Source organism: Lathamus discolor, chromosome 4 (genome assembly GCF_037157495.1).
Source record: "Lathamus discolor isolate bLatDis1 chromosome 4, bLatDis1.hap1, whole genome shotgun sequence".
In the NCBI taxonomy this organism is placed as follows: domain Eukaryota; kingdom Metazoa; phylum Chordata; class Aves; order Psittaciformes; family Psittacidae; genus Lathamus; species Lathamus discolor.
Window position 1 is genome coordinate 61,504,252 of NC_088887.1, and position 24,455 is coordinate 61,528,706.

Here is a 24,455-nt window from a genome sequence, read left to right on the forward strand (position 1 = left end):
TCAATCTAGCAGATGATAGTTCAAAGCCAATGAACAAAGGTGGTCTCCACAAGCCGCTAGTACATCTTTGGAACTCCCTGCCAGGGGACACTTTAAGAGCCAGAACCATGTATTTACTACGAAGTAAATGGGCAATCTAATGGAAGGCAAAAATCATCAAAGACTGTGAAATGCGGTGACACCAAACACTGCCAAAGAACAACCTGGGCTGCAGAGAACTGGGAGGATGCCCCAGAGAAGTATCACTGGATGGTTAACATATCCCTCAGCATCCATCACTGGCTACTTCTGCAGACGGTAGGATGCTGGGCTAGACAGGCAATGGGGCTGACCTAGCAAGGCTGCTCTCATGCATAGGAAGACAGAGTTAAATTAGGCATGCATTGCAAACCAGGCCGAAGGTAACAAACCTTTGTGGAAATCCATTTTTCAAAACTTACTGCATCGCTAGACCTGATCCTGCTACTGTGTGCATACACTCAGATGGACCCAGCACTGAGCCCATTGCAAATCAATTGTCTTCTTATGCCTATGGGTTGCTGTACAGAGGAAAACAGTTGCCTGGTCTGGCCCTGGGTTTCCTTTCTTTGTAGCTGCAGTTTAAGTGAAAATGAAGTACACCATTAAACTGTTATGGTAATTTATCCTTACACTTTCTGCTCAACAGGTTTGCTTTGTTTTAAAAGTATGTTTCTGTGATACTTATAGCTATGTATATGTAAGTTTGTGGTTAAAGCAGAAGAGACAGGAAAACCTTGGTTCCCACAGGAAACGTAACTCGACCTCTTGCAAGCAGGTAACACTTTCGCCATATCGGTGTGATAAAGAACTTCAATGAGAGACAAATCCTGCCAAGGTTTACACCTGTGTGCAACTGCCTGATGTGACTAGCTTCAGAGTGGTTAATGAGACTTTTCCATGATTCAGATGCTGGTGGAGGATGGTTTTGGGTGCGAATGGGGCCTAAGACAATTCTGGCTGCCAGTAAATCATAGAATAGTTAGGGTTGGAAAGGACCCTAAAATCATCTAGTTCCAACCCCCCTGCCATGGGCAAGGCCACCTCACACTAAACCATGCCAGCCAACCAAATCCTGCCTGCGCCAAATCTAGCTCATCCACTTCCTTGGTGTTGGCGTGGCAAAGCCATGGGGATATCCCACCTCTGGTAAATGGTGTGTCAAAATCACAGCACCATCTTAGCAGGGCTGGACCTGCTTCTGGAAGCTAGGGCTTGCTTGTGTGTCTGCAAACATCTCTTGATGGGGCAGGAACTTTTTTCCTGTAGGCCTAGGGTCTCGAGGTGGGGGGCACAAAATGAGAGATACTGTGTGTGTGGGGAGGAGGAGGTGGGAATGGAAAACACCCCCACGCCCCACCCCACGGGCAATGCCTGTCGCGACAGCCTAACACTGACCCTGCTGTCCCCCTCCAAGAACGCAGGGGACCGGCTGGCACACGGCCTTCTTCCTTGCCCAGGCCTCGGGGCAGCGGCAGGCTGGGGGGCCCACAGCAGCCGCCCCGGCTGAGCCCGTCCCTCCCCGTTCTGCCGCCTCGCCCCACGGCCATGCCGCGGACACGCGTGGGCTCCGCCACACCCCCCCACCGGGGCTATTGTTGGACTGCGGACAGCGGCGCTGGCAGGCGCGGCGCTGCCACGGCCGCTCCCCTCCCCGTCCTCCTTCTCTCTTTCTCTCCGCGCGAGTTTACCCAGCAGTGCTTTGGTGCGGGCGCGTTTCCGCCGGTTTTTCCTGTTGGAGAAGGGAAGGGGGAGCTGTTTTCTTTCTCTCCCTCCCTCCCCGCTCGCAGTATATTTTGTATCCCTTTTCTCCTCCTCCTCCTCTTCCTCCTCCCTCCCTCTCCTCCTCCTCCTCCCCGGCTATCTTTGTCTGGCTCGCAGCACCCCGCTCCAGCCGCTCGCCCGTGCCCCGCCGCCGCCGGGACGCGCACCCGCTGCCCGTCGGTGCCCGGCGCCGTTTCATGCGAGGGCAGGGCCGTGGGAAGGGCTCGGAGGCGGCGGGGGCTCCGCCGCGACGCGGGGCGTGAGCTCTCCCCAACCCCCCCCATGCAAGAGCGGGGCCGCGGCTGCCGGCTCCCGGCGTGAGCGCCGCCGCCCCGGCCGGGCCGAGCCGAGCCGTGCCATGCCCGGGCAAAGGGTGCACCGTGAAGCTACCAGAGGCTGCCGGCCCCGGCGCCGCTCCTGCCGCCGCCGCCGCGACATGGTGTGAGCCCGCTGCCGCCGGGCACCCACCGAGCGACACACCGAGAGAGCGAGCGACCGGCCCGGGCATCGCCGCCCGCCTCGGAGGGACCCAGCCCCGCAGTGCACCGCGGGGAGACAGGCGGACCGCAGCACCCCCTCTCCTTCCTTCCTCCCTGCTTCCCTTCCTTCACCTCCCTCTCCCCCCTCCTCCTCCTCCCACCATCCATCTATCTATCCATCATCCCCCCCGCCAACCCCTCCCAATGCTGAAGAGTTTCAACCCGGCGGGGCTGGAGTGAAGAAGGGAAGGGCGGAAAGGGAGGAGAGGAGCTCCGCGCAATTCACAGCTGCTCCTGGGAGGGGGGAGCGGCGGCCTCGCTATTATTTAACAGAGAGGAAAAAAATAAGAAGGAAAAAAATACGTATATAAAGGAAGAGACGGGAAAATGGCGAACGATTCTCCTGCAAAAAGTCTGGTGGATATCGACCTTTCCTCCCTGCGGGTGAGTGCAGGGGTGGGGATCCCCCCGGGGCCGGCGCTCCCCTGGCCGGGGCTGCCGGGCCGGCGGTGGCGGTGGTGGGAGCGGCCGGGTCCGGGGCTGGGTGCGGGTCCGGTGTCGGGGCGCGGGGGGCCGGCGGCGGCGTGCGGGGAGCCCCGCGGGGGGAGCGCGGCCCTGGGCTGCTTTTCCTTTGTTTGCATGTATTGGCATGTGCGTGGAAAAACAGGGCGCAACAGCTGCACGCCGCCAGCAGCCATCGCCTGACAAAGTGTAACCCCGCTTCTCTTCTCCCCCCCTCACCCCCACCCCTCTCTGCCCCTTCTGCCCCCCAGGACCCCGCTGGGATTTTTGAGCTGGTGGAAGTGGTTGGCAATGGCACGTACGGGCAAGTCTACAAGGTTTGTGGCAGCGTTTCTTCTCCTTTTATTATTGCCGTTTGTCGACAGGGAACCCGGTGGCTGTGCCGGGCTGAGCGCTCGGCGGAAGGCGAGCCGCCCGCTGTGGTTGGGGGTGATAAAAATGTTGTCCTTGTTATTGTTACTGCCCGTGACAAGTTTGGCAGCCTCTCGGCTTCAGCGTTTATAGCGGGGCAGGAATTACTCTGCCGAGCGCACATCCTGAAATGGTGAAATAGTCCTTTATTGTCCTTATTCCCTCTCCCTTCTCCCCGAAGAAATAACCGAACGGGGTGGACACTGTCGGAGTGTGTCGTGGCTGTACAAATAGGTCCATGGGCTTATTTAAAATTGCTGCTGGAAGTCCCCATAGAAGTTGCTGCTACAGCGGTGACTTTAGACAAAGGCATTGGCCTTCATTAAGATTGTCACCCGCTTTCCTTATTGGAGAACCTTCAGAGTGCTGAAGCTGTGGAGTCAGGAGTGAGCGGTGCCACGTCCGACCCTGCATGGTTTTGAGGGGTCAGGGTGACAATGATAAGCAATTGAAGCAGGGAAGCTTATTTTGTGGAAATCAGAATTCCCAGAATAACCTGTTTGACAAGTGTATGGCTTTAAAAAATAGAAATTGGAGGGTGCCCATATGGGTGTGAAAAGAGCCTGCCTTTTTTTTTCTTCCCCTCCAGTGTGCAGTCAGTGGAACAAACAAATCTTGAGATACCATGACTTTGCAGTGAGTGCTGGCTACCAGGATGACTAATTATTCACACAGTCCTAATACTTGGCGAAAGGCTGAAGGCTCCTGCCTTAAGCTGTGTAGAAACGAAAGGCACATTTGCAGGGGGAAGGAGAGGTAACTGGAGGTGACCGATCGTGCCTTTCTGCTTCGGTTTTATTTCATTTTCTATTATATTTATTTATTCTTTTGCTTGTAAACAAAGCAGAATAATTGGTGAGTTTCCCTGATGGGGAGATACTGCCGCTTGCAGCTCCAGTAACTAAATAAAGCACTTTGGTGCCTCTTCGGCAAACAAAACACATGTCAGTTTGTTTTGAGGGCGTGAACCTCAGCCTTAGCACTGATGGAGAGGTAGTCTGCCTGCGCTGCGCGAGTTGCATGTGAAGACTGGAGGTGGAATAACCAGGCTGCTGCTGTTGGCAGAAGGCTGGGGAAAGGGATGTGGCTCGCAAGGCCAGAGAGGAAGGGGGAGATGAGTGAGAAGCTGCACTTCATAGAATCACAGAATGGTTTGGGTTGGAAGGGACCTTAAAGCTCATCTAGTTCCAACTCCCCCACCACAGGCAGGGACACCTTCCACTAGACCAGGTTGCTCAAACCTGACCATTCATTTTTTTCCCCCTAGCATTTAATTTCTGACAAATTAAATGGCACCGTTTGTGTATTTTCTGTAGTCCTCCTGCTCCCAGAGCTTGCATCACCTAAACCCTTATTACATAAAGAAAAAAAAAAGTAGGGTGTGAATGTGTGACTTGAAACTCTCCTGTTAATTATTGCAATTTGGTGCTTTGTTTCTTAGCTTACTTGTTAATACTTCGACTTAATGAGCGAAGTCCTGGGTGGTTTAACAGCCTTGACAATAGAAATCTTAGATTTCATTTTCCTTGGGTATGCTAGAACCCTTCTGGAATAGTCAGCGTTAGAAATGAAACTCAGCGTATGCATTTATTGACTTGGAAGAGTGAATGACACCTAAGGTCTGAGGGGCATCCGTGTCGCTCTGATAACAGGGGGAGCAGGAGGCGGTTTCTGTCAGGGCGTTAGTTTAAGTGTGTGTCTGATGAGGTTTCCCCTGCCCTACTTCATGGTTTCCTCTTGCCTGGTGACTGAGGGCATGGTGCTTTGAGTGCCAGGGATGAAAGAAGTAGGTAAATACTGCTTTGCTATGGAGCCTGTTGGACAGTAATGGATTGTCAGCTGTGTAAGTTTGAATTGGCACTGCTGCTTCTTAGGCATTTGTCTACCTTTGTATACAGAGTCTTGACACGTGGACACCTAACAGGGTTGTATGTAAACAAAAAACACCAAAACAACAAACTTCCTTGTTGCGATTAAACCTGGGCTTTCTTCTTAAAATAATGCAGTTATATAAAAGCCCCTTAGATCAGTGCAGTAGGAGTTCGCTTTTCTCAGCCACTCTTTTGTTAGGAAAAATGCTCCAGGGACACCCAGAGATGAAACCGTGTGTGTATGTGGTGAAGGCTTTGGGAGGAACTGCATAACCGAGGGAAAAACGTGGTTACGCTGTGTTTGCTTGTTGCCTTCCGCTTTCCTGCTACCCAGCAACCTCTCCTCGGAATCCTTCTTCCCAGATGGTCTTATTTCCCTTTCCAGCAGGCTGTCATCCCAAGGGACTGACGGGGCGGAGAAGGGATAGGTAGGTTGTCTGTGGAGGTGTGCGTGCCCCCAGATGTGCGGGGCAGTGTTAGTTTGATGTACTTCCACGCTGGTGTATCGGCATCGGCGATGATGTCACCCGGGAGCGGGATTGGCTGGCTACCTGCCACTGCGGGAGGACGGAGGGAGCGGGAGAGGGCATGACGTTATCTCTTTGTCTGGCTCACGCACCCCGGCGATGATACCGAAGGTCGTGTGCCATGCTGGGGAGTCTGCTTTCCGGCCCCGGGTGGGAAGGGCACTGCACCGACCTGTTGAAAAGCAGAAAATAGTCCTGTTCTCCGCTTTGCCTCAGCTGGGCTTGCTGGAAATAGCTCAGCTCTGCCAAGCTAAAGATATTTCTATACATAGTTCTACCATAGCTATGTATTTAGCTATATATAGGTGTATTGATGTATATTGGAACATGAAATACAAGGGCAGGCCTTGTTTGGTTGGCATCTAAATGCAAGTGGAGTTACATGGGGCAGTGTGAATCCTGGGATTTTATGCCATTAAATGGGTTGGCTTATGTGGAGTGTACTGTAGGCCTGGGACCTTGGTGGTGAGGTTTTAAAAATGCTAAGTTTTCAGCTGCTGTGCTTGGAAGTCTATAGAGGTTATGTTATTTTCATCCTCATAACCTGGCTTACACCCCTCCTATGTGAAGGAGCCTTGTGTTTCAAGAGGAGCTTGTTGCACAGCAGTGAAAGAGGGAAGCCTGAGTTCCCCAGGCCTGGGTGCCCAAAAGACATGGGCTGTTCTGGGGAAGCCTTTGTGCAGGGAAAGGGGCTGTGGCAGGAGTGTTTTATTCATCTTAGGGCAAAGTAGAGCTCATCCAAAATCCTGGGGAATGAAAAGCCATCCTGGAAGTTGTTTGCCCTTTTGTAGTCAGTTCAAAATCTGGGAATAATGGCACAGAAGAAAGAAGGAAGCTTCTGCAAATTGCATCACTTCTAAGTTAGAAAGCAAAGGGTTAAGCATTGCAGAGCAGAGTTCCCTCCGAAAACACCGGCTGCGGGACTCCCTGAGTCCTTGAACACTTTTAAGGATCCCCACGCCTCTGCTGGAGTTTGGAGAGGAGAAATTGCCCTGCAACAGGTTGGTATCAGCTGATGGGAGCGAGAGGCGTGTGCGGGCTTGTCCCTGCCTGCCTCCCTGCAGCCGGCAGAGCTGGCATTGGAGCTCATCTGCCTGGGGCCGGAGCCCCTGAGCCCTGTTTAACCAGCAGAGTAGTGATGTGCCACCTTTAAGCAGTGAGGTGCAAGCAGGGGATGATGCCAGCACACAGAATTCAGCAGACAAACGGTGATAGTCTGTAACTGTGCTTTTGTGTGCATGCTGCAGTCCTGTGGGGTGGCTGTGCCTCTGTCCCTGTCCCTCCTGAGCTCTCTCCTGCTTCACCTGAGCTCTTCGGTGTAGCTGGAACTTGTAGCCAGCTTACCGAATGATCAGCTGCCTTCAGGACTTTTTATCTGATCTTTTGCAAACCATGGAGGGGCATTTTTAGCATTGCTGTGGTCAGGTTTTAGTTTTTCACATCCAGCAGTAAGCTTCGTTTGAAGTTTGGCTTGCAGAAAATGAAAACACTCCTGAAATTTGCCTCGAGATAAGATTCAGTCTGGGTGTTTGCTTCCCTCCTGTTTTTACCTAAATGCAGAAATGACCTGTGAGCTAAAGGGATTGGTTAATAGTTTGCACATATTAAAATCTCTATCATCTGATTGTTCGTGGAGGCACAAATATTAATTCTGTTATTGAGACTGAACTGTGTGAGGCTGCTCAGTCACTTCATTTATTTCGGGGTGTGTGTATGTGTTTTTAAAGACAGTTAACACGTTGAAATAGCTGTTGTGAGTGTGCTGTTACATCTTGCAGATAGACATCCTAATTCTCTTGTAGCAGCGATGACTGGGGGGAAGGCTGGTTTTGTGTGAGTTCGGAGGCATCACAGGAGTGTACCAGGAAGAGGAGAATTAGGGATGATATTCCTAATTGCCCTCAGCGCAGGCTGGTGTGGCTTTGGAAGAGCCTTGTAATAGTTAATTCATAGTGAAGGCTTCTTTTGTTGATTTATGTTGCAGCCTTCCAAAACTGCATGTAAATGATGTGTATTGTCTAACTGCTGGCTCCTAAAAGGAAATGATGTAAGATGCGATCGTTTAAATGCTGATTTGAAAAGAAATTAAAACTTGGATAAATGTTTTCCCACGCTAAGGATACTCTATTTTTGTCTTAATGGACTTTCTATCTTAGAAGGTGACTGTGTTGGGGGGTAGGAAAAGAGGACAGTGCTTGGTATTCTCTACTAACTCGGTTGAATTTATTTTTTAGCCCTCCCCCCCTTTTCCTTCTTTCACTGCTAAAGGGACATCATTGTGGATTCAAATGATTTTGTTAACACGAATACAATTCCAGTCTTATCGCTATAAAGACAAACTGTGCTGAGGATCAGTGAGGTCACTGGCTTCCAGGAACTGGTTCAGACCAGCTCTTTTAAGTATGAGCTGCCCTTCTTGCCTTCCTCCTCAGACTTTTCGTGGGTTGTATTGCAATGGCAGTTTGCTGTTGGAGAAACTAGGAAGGACCAGGCAGCAGCTGGAGAATACTGGCATTTCTCTGGGTCCTGCAGCTAGGCGTTTGTGCCCCTGTTTTCCCCCAGATTGGCTGAACTTTTGAGCAGTTCTCTATCACCCAAATCGTTCTTAATTAAATCTACAAAAGCCAGGCAGGTGGCCAGTGGGGATTACTGATTTTTATTGAAAAAGAAAAAAAGAAAGCAACCTGCTAGTTGTGGGTGACCGTGTGTCCCTCTTGTTCTTCCTCCCCCAGTCCATCTGTCTGTTTGTCAAAGCGTCGTTTCTTTTGTATCTTGTCTTAAATCGAATTGCAGACTCCTGGGCAGGGACTTCTTATTCCTGGAGTAATCGTAAGAGGCACTCTGGGACCTGGCTGTGTGCAGGGATTTGGGGTGGTGGATGTGACAGAACACAGCCGTATGCTGACTCCTAGGAAATGTTCTCAGCTTTCTGTAGGGAGATCTTTTCTATTGAAGAGGATGAAGTTTCAGTTGAAGTAGTCTTGTACTCTCTCCTTGCTTTTTATGTGTGCGTGCTCACTCCCTGTTGGCAATGGTAGGGGTCATTTCCCCAGGCTTGCAAAGGTGGATGGTTTTAGCCATAAAGCTCTCTGCACCTCGCTCTGGGCATGGAGAGGTGAGCTTTGTCTGTGAAGGCTGAGGGTAGGGATTGTTTTTAGTTTAGGGGTACTGAAGAAAGGAGGGTAGGAAGAACCGAATGTTCAAGGCACCTTCCGTGCCTTGCTTTAGTTTTGCTCTCTCCTGGAAATTTTGGTGACATGTCAACTTCCAGGTACCAGAGCATCACCGGCAGCATGCAGAAGTGCTTTTTTTGGCGTCTGTGATGATGGCAGGTCTGCGCCTCCCACCCTAGGGGATGATACAGAGGAACGTCCCCAAAGGGAATCCAGCCTTACAAGAGGTGTTCACCCTTTGCATTTCACTGCCTTCAGCGTATACATTTTTTAGTACAAGTTTTTGAACTAGAATGCCAGCTGACTTTTCTCATGTGGCCTAGCGTGTGTTTTTGTATACACATTATGTTCTAGTCATCCTCTTTTCAAGTGGTGCTTTCTGTTGCAGGAGTGATTTCAGCCGAGTAGGTTATGTACCTCCCTTCTTGAGGTCTGTTTTCCTTGGAGGAAAGTGGTATTTTTGTTTTTCCCATTTTACATTTCTGACTGTACACTGGCTCCAGCAGAAGTGTTTCTCCCTGCCTTTCGATGACGTTCATATTTAAGCTCAATAGCATTGACTTGCACAATGCGAGCTTGACTGTAGTCAAAAGTTACAGTCAGATCCTTATCTGCGGCGTTATTTTAGGTCCCAGTCCAAAGAAAGTGGTGGAAAGAATTTGGCTTGCTTGAACGAGAGGTGGATTTGGGAGGGGATCTCATAGCTTTGCACAAGAGTTTTGTTATCGAATACCTTACGCTTGTAGCTTTATGGGTCCCTGATTGTTTCTCAGGCCGGCACAGGCTCAAGGGAAGACGCTGTTGGCTCCAAAATCAGGCTGCTATGGGAAGGGGGAGGAAAAAACCCACAACTGTGCATGCTTCTTGGGAACTTTGAGGTAGCTTTGAATGTAGAGGACATGGAGATCTTGACGTCACATCTCTGTATTACTTCCAAAGTGTGTTTTCTGCCTTGGATGCCGTGTGAAACACTTGCACAGAGGTACAAAATGCAACACTGATTACAAGCTGCGGAGTGCTGCCCTGTGGTCAATACGCTGTTGGGAAGTTCATGATGCCTCCACGCAGCCCTCATTCCTAGTCCCTTGTCCTGTTCTGAGCAAGGCTTGCTGTGTCTGCTCCTGGGTGGCCAGGAGCTCAGCAGTCCTAACTTCTGCGGTATTGATTTCAGTGTTAGAGAAAGGGCAGGGCAGCTTTCTGAAGGAGAAACGAGTAGAGACAGGAGACGCGATAGTCCTGCAGGCAAAGCAGTCCCTTGCTCTCCTGGGCTTTGCTGTCCTGCAGCAGAGTGAAATCTGCTGCTCCAAATGTAATGAATAACTGCAATTTGACCTCAGTGGTGGTGGTTTTAGTTTGCTCCTGAGGAAGAATGAAATCACAGAGACTGGGGGCTGCAGACGCTCACTCTTGCAGGGGACTTATACTTTTGAGGCACATGGGGAACAAATAGATGTATGGATAGAGAAGGCTTTTGCCTACTTCATTTGGAAATTGGTGCAGCTAACTCCTGGTTCAAGTACCCTGTAGCAGGCATGAAGGGTGTTGTCACCTCCCTGGGGTTCTCCCATGTCCTCCTCTTGCTTGATCTTGCATCATACTCGTAAGTGAAGGAGCAACTCTGGGAAAATGTGGAGTTAGGAAGAGATAGTGGGTCAGCTCGGAGAGAATCGGCCTGCTGAAGGTGAATTTACAGAGGAAAGAAGAGGGAGCAGAAGGAGAAGCTGGCTTAAACAGTAAGAGTGACTTGATGGACTATTCATAGTTGAGGGAAACAAAAAGTAGTACGGAGTCAGGGGAGTGCTTAATACAAGAAAAAGTGAGGGACAGCTTAACTGTCAGTAATAACCACATTAGCATATATAATTCCATATTAAAACCCATATATGTTATGAAAGAGGTTAGCTTTTACCCATGGCAGGTCACTAACCACCAGGCTTTGGGCTTATGCAGACCAGGGGAATGTTTATTGACGCAGGTTTTTGTGCTGATTTCAGCATGGCCCAGGCTGAGGATACCTGCCTCAGCCCACCTAGTGGTGTTGTGACCGTGTGCCGGAATAATTGGTGTCTTCTGGGGGAGATTGTTCAGCACTCCTGGCAAAATCCATCTTTCCCACCAAAGCTGCACCTCCCTGGGCTGCTCTGCCACTGTTCCTGTCGTTACTGCTGTACAAACAGGACACTGCAAGTGCCAGCAGGTCCTGATCAGCCTGTCTAGTAATAAAACAGCTAATGTGGTAAAACTCCTAACGTGGATGCAGTTATACTGGTATTGTAGTGCTTATCTGGTATGTCTCCGTCACCTCCCTTTGGAGCTGTCCCACGGCATGTTGATAATCCCTGCTCTGTGTGCAGGGATCACAGTGACTCATGGTACCTGGGGCTGAAGGAGCTGCATGGGCTGTAGGCACACACTTCCTGGAGCAAGGCAGCACTGCCCCTGGAGAAGGTGTGCTGTGGGCTGGGGTCAGCAGCATGGCTACTGGGGCTGTTGGTGGTGCATTGTGGCTGTTTGTCAGCTTCTTGCTCTGCCCATCTGTGCCTCCAGTGCTCCGATATCTCCCTGGCTCCAGGGCTGCTGGGACGGCCCACTTGCCTAATGCTCTTTCCACCACCCTGGCCAGGGGCATCCTAAAAGATCCAGGTTGGACGGAGCTTTGAGGAATCTGGTCTAGTTAAAGGTGTCCCTGCCCATGGTTGATGATCCTTAAGGTCCCTTCCAACCTAAACCATTCTACAGTCCCTTTGGGAATCTTGCGTTTGCAGCTTTGGAGGCATGGGTGCTGCCCTGCTCTGCACCTGCCTCTGAAGGCTTTCCTTCTTCTAGTGCCACTCTCCACATGTAAGTGCTGGTCTTCATGTCCGTGCATAACACCCGTCTGCTTGGTCTTTGGCTCCTCACTCTGTAATGTACTATCCCCAAATGTGGCTTTGGCTTTCAGTGTGCTTCTGGAGTCCCCTTCACTTCACTGGACATTTTAGGGCTCTCAAAATTGGGCTGGTTTAGGTTTGAATGTTTGAGTTACCGTCTTTTTATGTTGTACCAGCCCATGGTGCGGACTTGTTGGCTCTGATTCCTGTACCTGGCAGCTTCATCAGGGGGCAGAGGTGAAATGGGAGGACTTTACTCAGGAAGGTGAAGGAATGGCAGCAGCTTGAAATACTCAGTTGCACCAAATCTGAGTTCTACTAACTCTCAGAGGACTACCAAGGCAATAGTTCACTCCTGCTGGTTTACCTCAACGCTGATGCACTTTGGGATCTTTTGCAACAGTTATAAGTGACTTTAAGTCTTAAAACCACAACAGTCAATTTCAGTTAAACTCTGGTAGGTTTCAATGGTTTCTTCCCAGGATTTTGTGAAAGTAGCTGTAGGGGATGACAGTGAGCAAGAGTTCATGATTCTAATTTAAACAGTAAGCTCAAACCAAAATAAACTTGTCTCCAAACTTGCCCCCTGCACTTCAAGCTGTCTAATGGTATTGGGTTGTTTTGTTTTCAAACCCAGGAAATAAAAACTTAATGTCAATGGGCCTTAATGTGTTACAGCAAAGTATACTATGGTGTATTTGGATTTATGTGTCTTAAAGTCCAGGACCTCCCAGCGTTATTGCAGTTCATCATTTTTCTTCATTTTTGTGCTTCACAAGGAAAATGCAATAGAATAGCTAAAAGGAAGCACAGCTGTACCCATTTTGCAAGGGTGTTGTCAAGAGGGAATACTTGTGCACCAGTTCCCGCAAGAATGATTATGACTATTGCAGTAGCACTTGTTAGTGGACTACAGCTTGGTCCATCAGCATTTTGATTTTCTTTATGCACCCCTTACCGGCAAGGGTTTATAACTTGGGTACAAGTATTCTTTGCATTTTGTAGTGAGAGCTGCAGATAGAACATGTGGTCAGTAGTTTACAGCTTGTTTCTGTGCACTGGGCTTGAACGGTACTTTTGAAAGGTGCTGAAATAGGGTCTGCTATAGGCCTATTGCCCCTCTGCTGTCTAAATCTGAGCTGGGTGGAGAGAAAGAGGACAGGGGAATGGCCTCTGGAGATAACTGCCCTAAGGATGAGTTCAGTTGCTCTTTACCTGAGCCTTAATTCTAATGGAAGCTTATGGTGAACGTCTCAGTTGTATGTCTTCTAGGTGTCGAAGGTAGGCAGGTTGACACCCCCCCTTCTTTCCCCCATACCATGCATGTAGTAGCTCCTACAGTCTGTTGCCTTTGTGAGATATGTAGTAGGAGTGAAGGTGCCTCTATACATGAATATGCAGAAGTGCATAGTGTATGAAACCCCTCTTGCCCATCACTGGGAAGAGAAGCATCCCTTTACCCCAAAGACTCATAAATAAGTGGCTGGCTTTTGCATGCATTTACCAAAAGATGAATGTGCTTTCCCTCAGTATCTCTGCACATTTATATGAAGGCTGGGAACTTAAATATAGATGGGTTTATTTCTGGAGAACTGCTGAGGGATCCAGTTGAGAAGAACTATCAGTGTGAGAAGTCAATGCCTTGTGTCTCCTCTCTTGTGCTCTTTGCAGTAAGGGCTGAGGCTTCCCTGTTAAAATAAATTGTACATCTACAGAGAATTCATTTATTCTAGGTTACCGTTTTTCAGGAGAGAATTATAGAAATACTTTTAAACTCCTGATGATCTTGATAGGGGTCATAATTAAGCATCTGACGTTCAAGCTGCTTATTTCAGAGGTGTGCTTCTCTACAACGTATCCTTTCCCAGCAAACCTGTGTGGGGTTTTGTTATTTATTTTTCCCCAGCCATGTCATTGTATTGCTTCTCTGTAGCTGTGAGCTCGGATAATAAATTCAGTCTGGTTGGGATCTTATTTTTAAATTTCAGCCTGCTGTAAATCCGGCCCTAATTTTTCTCTAGTTAACACTTGGGGCTTTTTTGAGGCAATATAATGTGTGTGTTCCTTCAGGAGCTAGGGTGGACATTCCTGAAGTACTTGAAGTTTCATATTCTGCACCAGTTGTTAAACCGAACTATCAGTTGCGTGGTAATCTCCCATGTAAACACAGAAGGGAGTGGAGCTCTTTTGTGGTTCTCTGATACTCCAGTTATCCACTTTTCTTTACACCCTCCTTGGGTGAGGATGTGTGAGGGAAGTGCAGTGGGGAACTGATGTAATTTGTTCCCAGCCGCCCAGGAAATATGTGACAGAGGCACAGTCCGAATCTCTGGATGCAAAGTTCTGTGCTTTGATGAGAAGAGATCCCTTTGTTACCTTAGTGATAGCTGGGATCATCTTTCACGCTTACCCATGGCAAAGAGAGGGAACGCTGCATGTTGACCTTCTGGTCTTGCAAGAGCCGCTCAGAGGAACGGACTGAATGTTCTTGGGCAGCTGAGCGAGCCTCATGGTGCCCCTGCTTGTCTTACTTGTGTTTGTGGTGGAATTGTTATGTGCCGTTTTGCAGTTGGTGAGGCTTCTGTTTATAAATGGGTTTTGCAGAAAGGCCTGAACTGTTGCTCGCATTGAACTGTATTGGTGGTTTTAATAGAGGTGAGGTGGGTATTAGGATATTTTACTATGACTAAACAGCAGCGTTAATACCTTTAAAATTGGTATATTGATGTTATGAGCAGATACCACATTACAGCAGTAGCTTCAGGGGCCTTCTGCTGCTTACAAGAGCTCTTGGTTGGTTTAGAAAGCAAATAAATAAAATATAAAAAGCCACCGTAGCACAATGGACCACGTTAAACTGAAAATGCAGAGTGATGCTATATCCTTAGCTTATCCTGCAATCCTCTGTTATTTCAGCAGATTAAGTTAATGATGTACTGTCGCAGGAGAAGGAACAAAAGGCACAGCAGCGTTGAGAGCTGTGGGGAAGTCTCTCATGTGAAGGGCCCCCCTGATTGCACGGCATGTGTTCTGTACACCAGCACCATACCTCACACATGATGCTCTCGTCCTGGGGCACGTTTGCAGGAGACCCTGCGCCGCAGGGGCTGGGGCTTTGGCAGGGCTGGCACACCTCCAGGCTCCCTTAAATTGTCGCCTTTGCCTGTGTTTCTGGTGTGGTCTTGCGGGGGAAGAAAGAATGTCAGGCTATTAATAGTGACGGCACAGGCTTTCTCCTGTTCATCTGTTAAAAATCACTGGAATGCTTTGAATAACAAATTACCAAAAACCCATTTTTTTTTGGTTTTTCAATCTGAGCGATGGGAGGTGTGCTTTGCTCCTTACTTTCCCCCCCGTGAAGCGCAATGAAATCCTCTGATCTGACTTGTCCTCGGGCGCTATGGAAAACGCTTTACACGGCTCCCTCTGTGTATTTTAGGTTCTCGCCAAGAGTTAAATTCTGGAGTGATGACAAGTGAATATGGAGAAAATGTTTCAAGTCATGTGAAAGAAATGTTACTTGCTAAGTAACTTGAGTGTTAAAAGAAGGGATGGGAAAAGCTTTTCGTAGGCTTTATGGAAGTCTTATGTGGCAAGGAATGAAAATCTTTAATATTGACCTAATTTTATTTGTATTTAAGATCAAAGAGCTCTTGTGAATGAGTTGCTTGTCTTATATGTCACTGGCTTTATGGTTTTCTGAATGGCTTGAGGCAGTAAATCAGTCCTGAGCAATGCTACCTTTCCTTATATTTCCTCTGAGGTAATGGAAGAGCTCTCTGGTTTCCTCTTCAGGAATAAAAATATATTTGTTACTGAGCAGGCTTCTTTCTGGTTCAGTTGCCGAGTTTGGAGGTGCCTCCTCATGGATCAAGTGTTGTAGCAGCTCTTGCATTGGGTTTTGGAAGAGGAAGAGAGGTGGGCAATGAAACCACTGTCATTGACACTGCCACTTTGGTCATAGATCAAGTCCCTGCTGCGATTGGGATTTGACTTTGGAGCATCCCCTTCTGCTGCTGCTCTGCATCCCTTACGTTTTTGATAACAAAGCATGTAGTCGGTGTGTGCTGTTGTTGTGAGGCAATATGTTTTGTATACATGCGGTGTGTTTGCACTGGGCTGTGTGGGAAAGGGGGAAAGTTTTCTTTTGTACTCCCCACCAGTAGGATTTCCTATTGCGGAAAGGAGAGGGGAAGGTGAAGCAAACATCTGAAACACCCTGGGTGGTATCTTGTTACTTTATTCCAGCAGGGCGAGGAATCCCACTTGCTGACATGGTACAGAGCTGTGCTGAAGGTGCAGGGTCTTGGAGATATCTCATTCTCAGTGGAGAATATACTGACGCAGTAGCACCATAATGCGGAGTTTAATCTTTCTCTGTAGCTCAGGTAGGCAAAGGTGGGAAAAGGGAATGTGGACAGCATTTCAGATCTGCAGAGATGGCAACAACTTAGTTTGTAGATCCTTGGGAGTTTGGAAACAAAGCCGGTAGGCTTGGGTATTAAAGTGTCACGTTACTGTTAATACCCATTCGCCCTGCAGGGCCAATACGCTTCGGAGAAGAGATGAAATCTCTGTGGGTGCCATTGTCTGAACTGTTGACAGATGTGAAATAGCACATGTACATGAAAACCCACTGGAGAGGTGTGGGTGGTACAGTACTGCTGAGGTGGGGATTTGGCCTGCTGAGCTATGGCTGCTAGTGGGCCTGTGTCAGTGGTGGTGGGTGGTGCTGACATGGCAGAGACTTGTCTCCTCTGCTCCGAGCCAGTGTTCCTTGTGAGAGTGAGAGGTGCCCAATAAATGGGGATTCTCATAAAGCCACTTGTGTTGCTGAGCTTTACCATACCTGGCTTTTTGTCGAGGTTAGCTGGAAAGTTGGGAGTGTGTTTTCCTTCCAAGAACTTTTGGTTTAAAGCGCCATTAATTGTATGTCAGTTACCATATGTGTTACGATAATAACTGAGAGTGGAAAGGACTAGATTTATTTCAGTAAACATTTCACCTAGTAAAAATTTAATAGCTTGTCCGCCTTCAAAGGCCATTCCTTTTTTATCCTTTGCAGACTGCGCACCAAGCAGCAGCAGTAGAGAGTGTTTCCCAGAGAGCAGTGTTTATAACCTGACCTTGAGATGCTGCTCTTCCCAAGAGATGGGGCTGTTCAAGGATGCTCATTCCTGAGTTTCTTTGCAAGGCGTAGATTGGGTTGGCCTCTGCTGTGCTGAATTCTGTGGGTTTCTTTTAATAGTGACTACGGACAGCTTTGAAAGATGATAAAACCAGCACGCTGAAATGACTAGGGACTTGCGTCTGAATCACAGCCGTCAGCAAAACCACCTAGTTTTGGGAACTGCTCTGCGTGACGGCAGAAAGTCTTGTGAGCGCCCAAGCCAAAGTTCTCTTCAACAAATGTGTGGTTTCATGATTTGAATGTTTTGAGGGGAAAGTTTTTGAATGTCTCTGCTGTCTTAGGGCGGCAGGAATAATGTCCTTTATGGATTATGCAGACTACCTGTGTATTTATAATTCAAGAGGCATCAATGTCGTTTGAAAGAAAAAGAAGTGTGTTGAAATAAGAGCATGGTAGAGGTAGTCTTTCTTCTGCAGTGTTCAGGTTTAGTTCATATTGCTTTTCTAAAGCTGTAAGTACTTTGGCTGTCCAGGGTCAGGCCCTATCTGCTGAAGTCAATGGAACTCTGCTGGGTATCAGCCTCATTGCAGCTTGGGGTTAGAGCTGTGTGGGCAGAGGCTTGCACGTTTTGGTTCGAGACAATGTTCCCTCATCAGGCTTGAGAGAAGAAGGTATTCTTTCTAGAAATCTTTTTGGAACATGAGGCATTTTTGAGAAGTGCCTCATGACTCAAACGTCTTTGCCTTATTCTTTAACCTTTTCCCGTAGAATGACTTTTCTATTTTTGCCCTTTTTTTAGCGGTGGCAGATTTGTCCCCCTTTCCGTGGTTTGTTTTGTCCTTCTTGCTCTCTTCCCTCATACTCGTCTGATGTGGGTGAATTCCTCCTGCTGCTCTCCCTTCCTCTAAACTTGACACTCATCATCCTTTGCATTTCTTCCTCTAGGCTTGTCTGTGGCTTTTTTTTTTTGGTATAAAAGTAAGTAGCAAGTAGAAAGGATATGGTTAAATCCGCATGACCTCTGGTATTGGCTGTAGTTCTGCCAAGATGAGTGAGGTTTGTTTGTGTTTTCATTAATGTGTTTCTCCACATACATTCTGTACCTTCTTTAGATCTTTTTTTGTAGTCTCTTTTTACCCTGGCCTTCCAAAGAAATGAGGCTCCATCCGTTTCAGCCTCTCCTCAGCACTTTTTCAACCTCAGGGCTGACTTCAGCTGTATTTTGGTTTGGGGTACGGGTCTAATATAAAATCCTCCCAAGTTTCATGAAAAATAGATGACTAGGTAGATGGGAGCAAGAGAGCCTGTTCTCTCTTCTCCTACCCACTGCTTCCCTGTGGGGAAAGCCTAGGAGCCCCCCTTTTTACTGGGCACTGGGAAGATGCGTGCCCGAGATGAAGGCTTCAGGTTTATCTCTGATCACAGCACTGGCTGTTTGCTGAAGGGTCTCAGTTGTTACCTGTTGGCTGAGCAAAAAAAGAGAAGAAAAAGTTCTCAGGTCTGTCTTCTGCTCCACTGGGTTAATGTATTGTTTCCCCCCCATTGTCTTTCGGACAAAACTGGTGCCATCTCCTGAAGTTAGTGGGGTCCCTGCCGGTGGAGGTGGCAGTCGGAGGAGCTCTGTGGGGATGCTCTCTCCCAAGAGCTCCTCTCTCTGCCGGGATTGAAGGTGTGAGGTTTGTATATGCTAACTAAAGTGCATTGAAAGTCTTTGTCTAGACAAGGCACACTGCCCTTGACACATGCTAAGTCTGTGAAGTTAAAGCCTCAGGTACTTAGTGTGTATGCTAACCTCGGGTGGTAAATCCAGGGCGAGACAAGCCCCCTGAGGAGGTGATGGACAAGGTGGGGATTTCTTTGCCTTAGTCTTTGCTTCAGTCTTGGCTGGTGCCTGAATGCAGGACTGCTAATAAACAGTTGTAAACCCTGGATGCTTTTGCTCTTGTCAGCTCCTGTCTGAATAGGGGTTTTTTCGTGGCACATACTTGTTTGCTCATGTTTCTCTTTTAAGGAAAGCAGTTAAACTAGGCAATAACCACCAGTAATTCAGTGCTCTGTTAAGCATGTAATAAACCAAGCCCCAGATCCCTTGCTCTCAAGCCATTAGAGACTGCTGCCCTTTGTTTCTCCCTGTGGGAGGAGGAGGGAATAAATGGGGCACAGCAGACTTGTTTGATATGGGAAGGACAAAAGGGTGGCCAGAGAGGGGAGGAGTGCGATGCGTTACCATCCTTCCCAAAAACCACTGGATAAAACCCCAGTCTTTGCTCTGTGCCTGTGGTGGCAAATTTGTTTAAGGAACGGGCTGCAGCTCTGTATGGCTGGGGATGATGAAGCACCGTGTCTCAGTTCACCCCCCTGAGCAAAGCTTTTTGATGCCAATGTGGGTGCAGAGTGGAAACAAAGCGAAGGTTTTAACCAGTGTGTGGTGGATGTGTTTCGGACAAGTGTCTTACAGGGTTCTGGGAACAAAATGAAGTGCCTGCTTACCTCTGAATTGCCCTTTTAAGCCTCAGACCCAACCTCTGCGAATCAGTTAGCTCTTTTACAAGGACAGTGGTTTCATGCCGTTTCTCCACATGATTTTGGAAACTGCTTTTCCAGAGAGGAGCTTTCTTACACATTCACAGAACAAATTTTGGCAGAATGTTTCGCTTCCTTGTAGCTTCAGACTTACGAAAATGAACTCCTTCGTGGCTTTTCAAAGTGTGGGTTTAAGCAGAAGCTCTCAAGGCATTTCAGTGCTGCTTCTGATGCAGCTGTTCGTTTAAGGAATCTCTTTTTAAACTGGAGGTGGCTGGTAAATATATTCAGGAGGGGAAGATGCAGCAGTGATCTGGATACACTGTAGTTTAGCTGATACTCTGAGGCTGGTGGCAGGTAAAAAAGACATCCTGTCAGAAAGATAAAAGGAGAAGGACTAGTTTAAATTTAAATACATCTAATTTTTAACAACCTTTCCTGAAATTTTCTGCTTCTGCAACTTATTTTGCCAGCATTGCGGTCCAGGAGAGAAGCATCGCTCCCTGCCGCCCCACTTCAACTGCTTTGTTGTAATGCTTCTGGCTGTTCAAAATTTGATGTGACTTTTAGTGCAATTCACTGTAGCACATTTAGTATACATGATTGCTGTTTCCCTGTCTTTTAGGTATAAGGAGGTGCCCAGTGGCTGTGTAAATGCCGAATGGCAGTGTGTAAGACTGTATGCATGAGGCAACTGGTAGGGAGGGGGCAGGGGAGTCGAGGGAGGAGAGCAGGTCATCCCCAAGGGTCTGAGTTCATCTTGTTGGCTTGCAGCTTCCACGTGGACTGCCACCGCATCCCGTCTCTGGTTCTGCGGGTCAGCCAATGCGATCATCCCCCTGAGACTGTGTGGGCATCACGGCCTTAAGAAACGGTTCATTTAATTCATCAGGATGCTAATAACATTTGGTGGGGGAAGCTTTAAATGTGGAGTGGCTGCCCTTGAAACCTGGAGCTTAGTCACTGTTTTCCTTGCTGGTTGTGCTTCTCCTTCCTGAATGTGGCTGGGGCTATCCGCTCCCTGTGGTGGAGTGATCTCCCGTTGGGAGCCGCCTGCCCCTCTGCTTTGATTCAGGCTGTACCGCTCAGGAGCCGCTTTCCGAAGAAGCAGAGTGTATGGGGGAGCTGTGGGACACGCCAGGCTTATTATACCCACAGTTTCCCAGCCTGCCAGGTTCACCAGATGAAGTAAAATTGGTTATCTATTCAGATTTTTCTCACCTTGTGAATGAATTGAGGCTTGTGTAAGGGTGTCTGTGGCCTTGTGCCATATTGTGAGCAGCAGGGGATGAAGAAGAAGCTGATGTACATCTCCGCTCCAGCTTTATGCGTGCTGGTTGCTGCTGTATCCTTATTCAGTCTTTCAGGTGCTGGGTAATAATGCAGTGGTCCCTCTGGTAGCAGCAGGCAACAAATTCTAAAGATCAAAACTCTCCCACTCAGATAGCTGCAATTTTGAATGTACTCACATAGCCTCTTTTTTTCCCCCAGGAAAACCATGATCACATCTATTGCCCAAGCTGTTTTTTAAGGTTCCCTCCTCCCCTCCCACCCCTTGATCTGCAAGGAGGTGACAGTTGTGGGAGGATTGAGCCAAGTCTGTTTTTTAGGTATTAGGAGGTACTTAGAGGAGTTTCTGTTGAGCCCACCATCTGGCCAGAGACTTGTTTGCTGAGGAGCTGCACTGGTTCCAGGGGAAAACTGTTCCGATACAGTGTCCATGGTACTAGCAGGCTGGAAAGGCAGTAAGGGGAAGGTATGGGCTGCTGTATGGTTACTTGAGGACAGTTTCTTAAAGATTTAACTGGGTAATAAATAGCAGGTAGGCCAGAAAAGTCGGCAGATCTGTTTCTTGAATGGATTGGTCCTGACCTCTGTAATGCACTGGCTGGGAAAAAAGGCTCTAGTCATTCATTGCTTCTATATGGCAAATTCAGTAACAGTGTAGATGCCTGAGTACTTAGGAATCGCTTACTTCCCTCCATTGATGCAGGCCCATCCCATGCAGGAATTGCTGAAAGCAGGTTATGTTCTTGGTAAGAGTTTAAACTGCAGCAGATTTCCAACTTGACCCCTTGAAGTGTTTGGATTGCTAGAACAAACTCAGGAGAAAGACGCTCTTGCCCTCGGACACAGACCCTGTTTGTCCTGCTCTGCTGAATTTAACCTGCTGCCTTTCATGCTCTCCGTGCTGGAATTGATTGAAGATTAGAGCCGGGGGGACACGACACACACGTCCCACTCTGGGGGCAGTGCACTGGGGGGGGGGGGGGTGTTCATGTTTAGGCACCAGAAGGATGAAAGGGTGCACTTTGAAAAGATTCTCCTTCATCTCACTGATAAGTGGCACTGAACAGGCACAGGGACAGGAGGTTAATGCCCCTTTTACCTGGGTCTGTTTAAAGAAAGGCAGTCATTTAGCTGAAATATACATCCACAGTTCATTTGTGTTTAAACTGAAATTACTGGGTAAAGAAATGCATCCTGGGAACAGATTAAGCCATATGTTAGGAAAGGAGCACATTTCTCTCAAGCTGAGTTGACAGCAGCACGCTTAAGGGTTTTCTGTATTAAATATTTGATAAATCTCTACTAGACTTGAATTCTGTGTGGTTTTAATTACTTTTGACTTTTAAGCCTGTGGGATTCTGACATTTTTCTTCATCGTTATCCTGTTTCATTGTGGAATGAGCACTTGGGTATAATTGGCCGTAGCCGCGTCCTGGTGATGGGCAGAGCCATCCCTGCGGAGCTGGCCATAAGGGTACATTTCCAGCTCTTGGATATCCAGAAAGCTCTGGTCCTGAAATTTGTTGCTTCAGAAATACTTGATTAACTTCATTGGTTTACTGTGAGGTTGGGCTTATTGCTACTTCCTATATGTTATTAAAAATCTATTCTTATAAAAATCTATATAAGTGCAGGCATGTATGTTTGCTGCTAATGAACCCCTCCTTTCTGTGCTATTGGCAGCAACTTACTATAGTGTTGTTAGCAGCCAGTGCTTCCAGGGATGGTGGAGTGAGGAGGGAGTGGTAGGGAGGCATTCGCTCCTGTTTAATTTGAGATTAATATTTTATTTTATTTTATATACAAATATTTAGAGTTGTTCTTTTTTTAGGCTGGCGAGGGTCTGATTCTCCCTGTGCATTTTAAAGCGGACTTCTGGATCTTCCTTTCCCATTGAGTTGTATTTGGAGGGTATTTGCCTGTCTGTGGGCTGTAAGCATGTTGGTACCACTGGCAGCTTTGCCTGTTTGCTTTCGTCCCCCCACTCTGAGCTGAGCAAGGGTCGGACCTTTCACCTGCTCCCCTCTTTGCATTGCCAGAGTTTGGATAAACTTGTCTTGCTAGGGAGCCACAGGCACAGGCGTTTCTGCAGGGCAGATGCACCTGCGGTATCTCCTGGTGTGATTTATGCTAGGTAGTATGGTGGTGTTCTCAAAACACTGAATGCACAGGGAGGTCAAGGGGAAAAGAAACCCAACCAAAACCTGGCATAAGCAGTTGCTTGTAGCTGTTTCAGACAGTCTATTCTTGCTGCTGCTTTATCGCTCACGTGTTTTGGGCTGGCAGACTCTGGGCTGCAGAGGGTAAGGAAATAATAAATAGATCCACTCTGGAGAGAACTCGCTTTGCTTAGTCACAGTACAGGTATCTTTCTTAGCAAGAACATCAATTTTAAGGGAAAAGCACTGCTCCCATGTGAGCAGTTGTGACATTTTGTTGTGAGGAATCAACACATTCCTGTGCAAAGCAGAGCTGTTAGAAATACTTTCACCCGGCCAGGGGTGCAGGCTGGGGGTTAAGTTGACAGTCTCCCTGTTTCTCCTTATTTTGACCAGGTCTGCAGCTGTTTGTGTCTTGAGAAGCCCTTTCTGGAGATGTTTCTTGTGACCCCCCCCATGGTATCTTCTTGGTCTCTCACTTTCCATCCTTCTGAATATTACAGAGTTGGGAAATTAATCTTTCTTTGGTATGTTTTCCAGAAGGTTGTAGCTATTAAAGAAATGCTGGAGACAGCTAAAACAAAAGACCTTCCCAGACAAAAAATGTAATACAAGCCATCTTAATAACTTGGTCTTCTCCATCCTCCTGCAAGCAACCCTGCTATTCCCTCAGCCTCAAGGCCTCCCTGAAGTCTCTCCCCTCCAGATTTGCCAAGTGCTCAGTTGCATGTTAATCACCAGTAATAAAAAGCATGCTTAAGCTCAGATGAGTGTCTAAAGATACTTGTCCAGGCTACGTGTCTCCTCTGCCTCTGCAGCTCTTTCCAACAGTGTGTGGATGGAGTGATTCATCCCCCTCAGCTGCAGTGCTCACTTGTGGGCACTGGCTCATCCATTTACCTCTTACCTCCTGACAGGTATCAGTGAGATCCATGTTTCTCAGGAAAGAACTGGCAGGCTGTGTATGATTGGGTAGAGGATGTGTTTGCTGTGTGCTGGTGAAACTTCAGCTGAAGGGCTCTGGCTCATTCTGCTCCTTACTCTGAGACCATGTGTTCTAAGAGGACTCTGCTGCTATGGACACCCATGGTAAAGATGCTACCAGCATGGGTACGGTCATAGGGGCATGGTCAAATAACCGATTAGGGTGAATCTGCATCTGGGCTTGTGTTAGCCCTGCATGACCCTCTGGCTGACTGCAGATTTGAAAGCTCAAACTGAGGTGAGAGAGCCTGGTGGTGCCATCTTTTCCTCCGTCACCTGTCTCTGCCAGGGCTTGTCAGCACCTTGGTGTTGCCCAGTGCCGGTTTAACTCCTTGTCAATTCACCTCTGTTATACAAGTCATCTGCTGACAAAATGAAGATCTGGGTCACTGCTCTTAAAATAGATGCAGCATTGGGCAAATTGTTCAAGCAAGCTCTCCTTTCCCCTGAGAAGGCAATGTCAACCCAACCTCATAGGTATACCCCTAACAAGCACAGCACCGTTCCGCAGAGGCCCCATGAATTTAGCAACACTTGCTCAATACCCTTCTAAAATAGTGTCCAGCTGTTTGCATGGTGTCTGACTTGTGCTTGCGGGAGTAAGTTGGGTTTTTTCTTTATATTAACACAGATATATGCATCAATATGAACTGCTTTTTTTGAGGTGGTCTTTGCAAATCATTCTTCGTGCTTTGATGCCTGCAAGTGTGGCGTAGTTGACTTTAATGCATAA

At 47.9% G+C, this 24,455-nt stretch overlaps 1 protein-coding gene across 8 annotated transcripts in view; it reads left to right on the forward strand.

Annotated features, from left to right (window-relative positions):
- Nucleotides 1-1,752: 1,752 nt before the first annotated feature.
- Nucleotides 1,753-24,455, forward strand: part of MAP4K4 (mitogen-activated protein kinase kinase kinase kinase 4) — a 164,959-nt gene continuing 142,256 nt past the window's right edge. For 6 of the 8 annotated variants that reach the window (XM_065677712.1, XM_065677713.1, XM_065677716.1 and 3 more), the window contains exons 1-2: nucleotides 1,753-2,705; nucleotides 3,035-3,100. In XM_065677712.1, coding sequence (XP_065533784.1) covers nucleotides 2,649-2,705; nucleotides 3,035-3,100 — 123 coding nt within the window. In that variant the 5' untranslated portion in view covers nucleotides 1,753-2,648. The remainder of the gene's footprint in view (nucleotides 2,706-3,034; nucleotides 3,101-24,455) is intronic. The other 2 variants (XM_065677717.1, XM_065677718.1) reach the window with 1 other exon arrangement.